The sequence below is a fragment of the Lutzomyia longipalpis genome, chromosome 1 (genome assembly GCF_024334085.1).
Source record: "Lutzomyia longipalpis isolate SR_M1_2022 chromosome 1, ASM2433408v1".
Classification (NCBI taxonomy): Eukaryota; Metazoa; Arthropoda; class Insecta; order Diptera; family Psychodidae; genus Lutzomyia; species Lutzomyia longipalpis.
In genome coordinates, this window is record NC_074707.1 from 21,681,461 (window position 1) to 21,684,853 (window position 3,393).

The 3,393-nt window shown below is 34.1% G+C and overlaps 1 protein-coding gene across 1 annotated transcript; it reads right to left on the bottom strand.

Annotated features, from left to right (window-relative positions):
- Positions 1–877: 877 nt before the first annotated feature.
- On the bottom strand, positions 878–3,066 carry LOC129797006 (cytochrome P450 4d2-like). The gene is made up of 4 exons (XM_055839228.1): positions 2,831–3,066; positions 2,314–2,770; positions 1,436–2,247; positions 878–1,160 (listed from the first exon to the last, which is right to left on the bottom strand). Exons 1-4 carry the CDS (start codon positions 2,988–2,990, stop codon positions 991–993), a joined length of 1,599 nt encoding a protein of 532 aa, XP_055695203.1. The 5' UTR covers positions 2,991–3,066; the 3' UTR covers positions 878–990.
- Between the last annotated feature and the right edge of the window lie 327 nt (positions 3,067–3,393).

Genomic DNA, 3,393 nt, shown 5'->3' on the forward strand with positions numbered 1-3,393 from the left:
TCCGCGTGTATTGTCTCTAAGCCAATTTAAAGTGTAATCCCATACATATTCTCGTGGTGCTACTGCCCCATAGGTAATCCCGGAGACAACGACGCGGAAAGGTGTCATCTTAATTACAAAATATCGGATGGCTTCTTGCAACACGATTCACCGCACACAACCGAAGTAATACTATCAGACAATGCATATAAGGGCTTCCTTGGGAATCCCACAATGTCATTTCATTGGAAAAGCATTTACGGGGGATTTTTGTATTCAACAAGAAGCGCATTTCTGTTGGTTTGAAATTGTTCTACAGCCATGAAATTCGATTGGAAAAGACTGCGCCTCTTTGAGGAAAATACTCAATGGTACGTGATACCTGCTTAGTATTTATGAGGTTCATGCATCCTTACGGAAAAACTTTAAAAATTTAATACATAAAGCATTTTACGTTAAAAACATTTAAATTTTGTTCTGCTATATCGTTATCACACCACAGCCCAGGAAATTGTAGATATTTATTATTAAATAGAATTATCCAAATGAAGAAAGGGGAAAATCGAATGAAAGAAATACGACTAGAAAAAATCAAACATATGGCGAAATATGGGATTTTCTATGTAAAAGTACCATAAGTACAACTTTTTGTTTTTTGCAATAGCCTGTTGTAAATTTTTATATCACACACAAGAAGTAAACAAACCTCATTGATAAGATTACAAAGTTCAAATTCCGTAAATCGCAAAGTTCTCAATGATTCAATTACAAAGTTCATTACCAGGTGAATTGCAAATATAACTCGGCTATCTCATTAATTGAAATGCTATTTTTAAAGAGATTGTATGTCTTAATTTATATAATCAATTATTGCGTAGATGCATAAAAAATACGGTAATGCAAATGTCTGATACAGTTTATTTTTCTCTTAAAAGCAATAATTCCACTTATATTTTTCCACCACATTTCATTTCACCTCCTTTAATTCTTTTCTTATGGAGGCCATGTCCATCACAAAACTTTATTACGCTTTTCTACTTTCAAATACACTCCATTGACTGGCTTTAGAACAAGATCTCCCTGAAGAGTCAATTTCGCTTCTGGGTTGTGTGGCAAGAGTTTGAAGTTCATTAAAATTTTTGAAATCGTCATCTTCATCTCTAACATGGCAAACTTTTGACCTGAAATAAAAAAAGTCAAATAGTTGGAAAAATGATAATTTTTAAAATAATATTTGAAAGAATAATGTGATATTTCTGATGGTGATGAGAGTTAAATTGTTGGCATTAAAAGATTATAAGTTTTTATCACACTCTTAGCATTTCAACAACAACAAAAATATTTAAGAAATGAAAAACATTATCCAAAAATTTTATATTATCATAATGTGCAGGAGCTGAGGGTTTTAATGTAATTCATTCAGCAAAACATTTGATTTAAATAACTGACAACATACCAATGCAATTTCTTGGTCCACCGCTAAAGGGTAAATATGAATAGGGATGTCGGTACTTGGAATTCTCAGCTGTGAATCTCTCGGGATCAAATTTGGTTGGGTTGGGATAGTATTCCTCACAATTTTGCATAGAATAAACAGAAATGGAAACGTTTACACCAGCTGGAATTTTCACACCACCTATAATAATGTCTTCCGTAGTCTTCCGACCAAACATTGGGACAGGTGGTGTTATCCTGAGGGACTCCTTGATAACCATCTCGAGGTATTTCATATCCTGCAAATGACTGTAAGTCACCCGCAAATTCTCCTCCATTTCACCCTCAAATATCCCCTTAAGTTCCTCGTATACTCTCTCTTGAATGTCTGCATGTTGCGAAAGATGGTATAGTGTGAAGGAAATACCAGAAGTGGTTGTATCATGGCCCTCAAACATAAATGTATCCACTTCTTCTCTGATATCAGCATCACTCAACGGTTTTCCATCGACTGTGGCTTTCAGGAGTAAATCCAGGAATGTCAACCTTTCTTTACTTTCACTGCGGTTTAGGTAGAGATCTTTGAAATCATCCTCTTTTGGCTGACTCAAGAAATCTACATTCATTTTCTCATTTCCACTATTCAACTCCTTCTTTAATTGATTAGATTGTTCTCTAAACAATTGTTCTCGACGCTGAGCAATGACTTTTGCTGTAAAATCATGGAGAACTTTGAGGTGGCGTCTTTGCTCCCAAAATAGAGGGGTAAAAGGAAAAAGTAGAGGAAAATGTCTGAAGATGCTGAATATTCTCATAAACATAATGCGACTCATGCTAAAAAGGAATACGATAAAAAGGTAAAACGTTTAAAGAAGTCCTTTAATAAAAAAAAATACTCACGCTTTGACTGACTGCACATAAGGGTTTTCAGGATGATCCTGAGCATGAATTTCAGCTCCCATTGAAGTTTCACAGATGATGTCGAGAGCCGTTAATGTGATGTAGGTGTAAATATTCAAATCACCCTTCCCATCGTGAGGCATCAATTTCTCCACGAGAATATTTGTTTGCTTGTCGAAGGATTTTACAAATTGCTCCAAAATTGTAAAATGAAACGTTGGGGTAATTATTTTACGTCGAGTTGCCCATTTTTTCCCAAAAGACATTAAAAGTCCTTCTCCCAGCCAGGCTTTTATTAGGTCATAGTCCGTTGATTTATGCAATATTCGTGTACCAGAAACAATTACCTCAACATCATTGGGATCCATGAAACTCATGCCAACATCATTAAACAACCCCCATAGTGCTATACGCTTTCCATATATATCGTGAAGGGAAAGAATTTTATTGAAGAGTGCTAAAATTTAATGTAATTTTTAGCAGAAACAAAAATATATTTATTCTTTTTGCTATATACCAGCAGGATCTTTGTCCACAAATTCTTTGCCATTTCCGAGTAAAAAGTGTGGTTTGGGTCCTTGAAACTGAGACGTCACTTTGAGGAGTTTCCGTTTTTCCACAAGATAATTAATCAGAAAAATTAATATCACTGTTAGCACTACTAGACTCACAATCATCTTTCGCGTGTGAATTTTTCTCAAGAATGACTCGAGATTTTCAATGAAAGCACAATATTTGAAAATGATGATTTCACTCTCAACACAAGATATCTCAGACATTTTAAAAATTGTTGCTTATGTTTTAGAAGTTTGTTTATTTTAATTAAATAATACAATATTTTCAAAAAACAACATAATATCACTTGCATAAATCTATAATTAATTGATTTAAAAGGTAACGATTAGGAAAACAGAAATATTGAATAAGTCAAATGCAATAAATGAACAATTCATATAAACATTGTGTAGATAACACTCTATCGCTTTTAGAACATCTTGGTGCTGTGAGTCAATTGCTAGTGATAAGAGGTATTTATTTTTAACAGTCGTGTAATTCACTGATAAATAGGTCTAGCGGTAG

What these genes read in the sequence shown, in the direction of transcription:
- LOC129797006 (XM_055839228.1), bottom strand. Translation starts at nt 2,990, where the DNA reads ATGATTGTGAGTCTAGTAGTGCTAACAGTGATATTAATTTTTCTGATT. An exon ending in TGTGGACAAAGATCCTGCTG is followed by an intron (nt 2,771 to 2,830) that starts GTATATAGCAAA and finishes ATTAAATTTTAG; the next exon opens with CACTCTTCAATAAAATTCTT. An exon ending in TATGTGCAGTCAGTCAAAGC is followed by an intron (nt 2,248 to 2,313) that starts GTGAGTATTTTT and finishes ATTCCTTTTTAG; the next exon opens with CATGAGTCGCATTATGTTTA.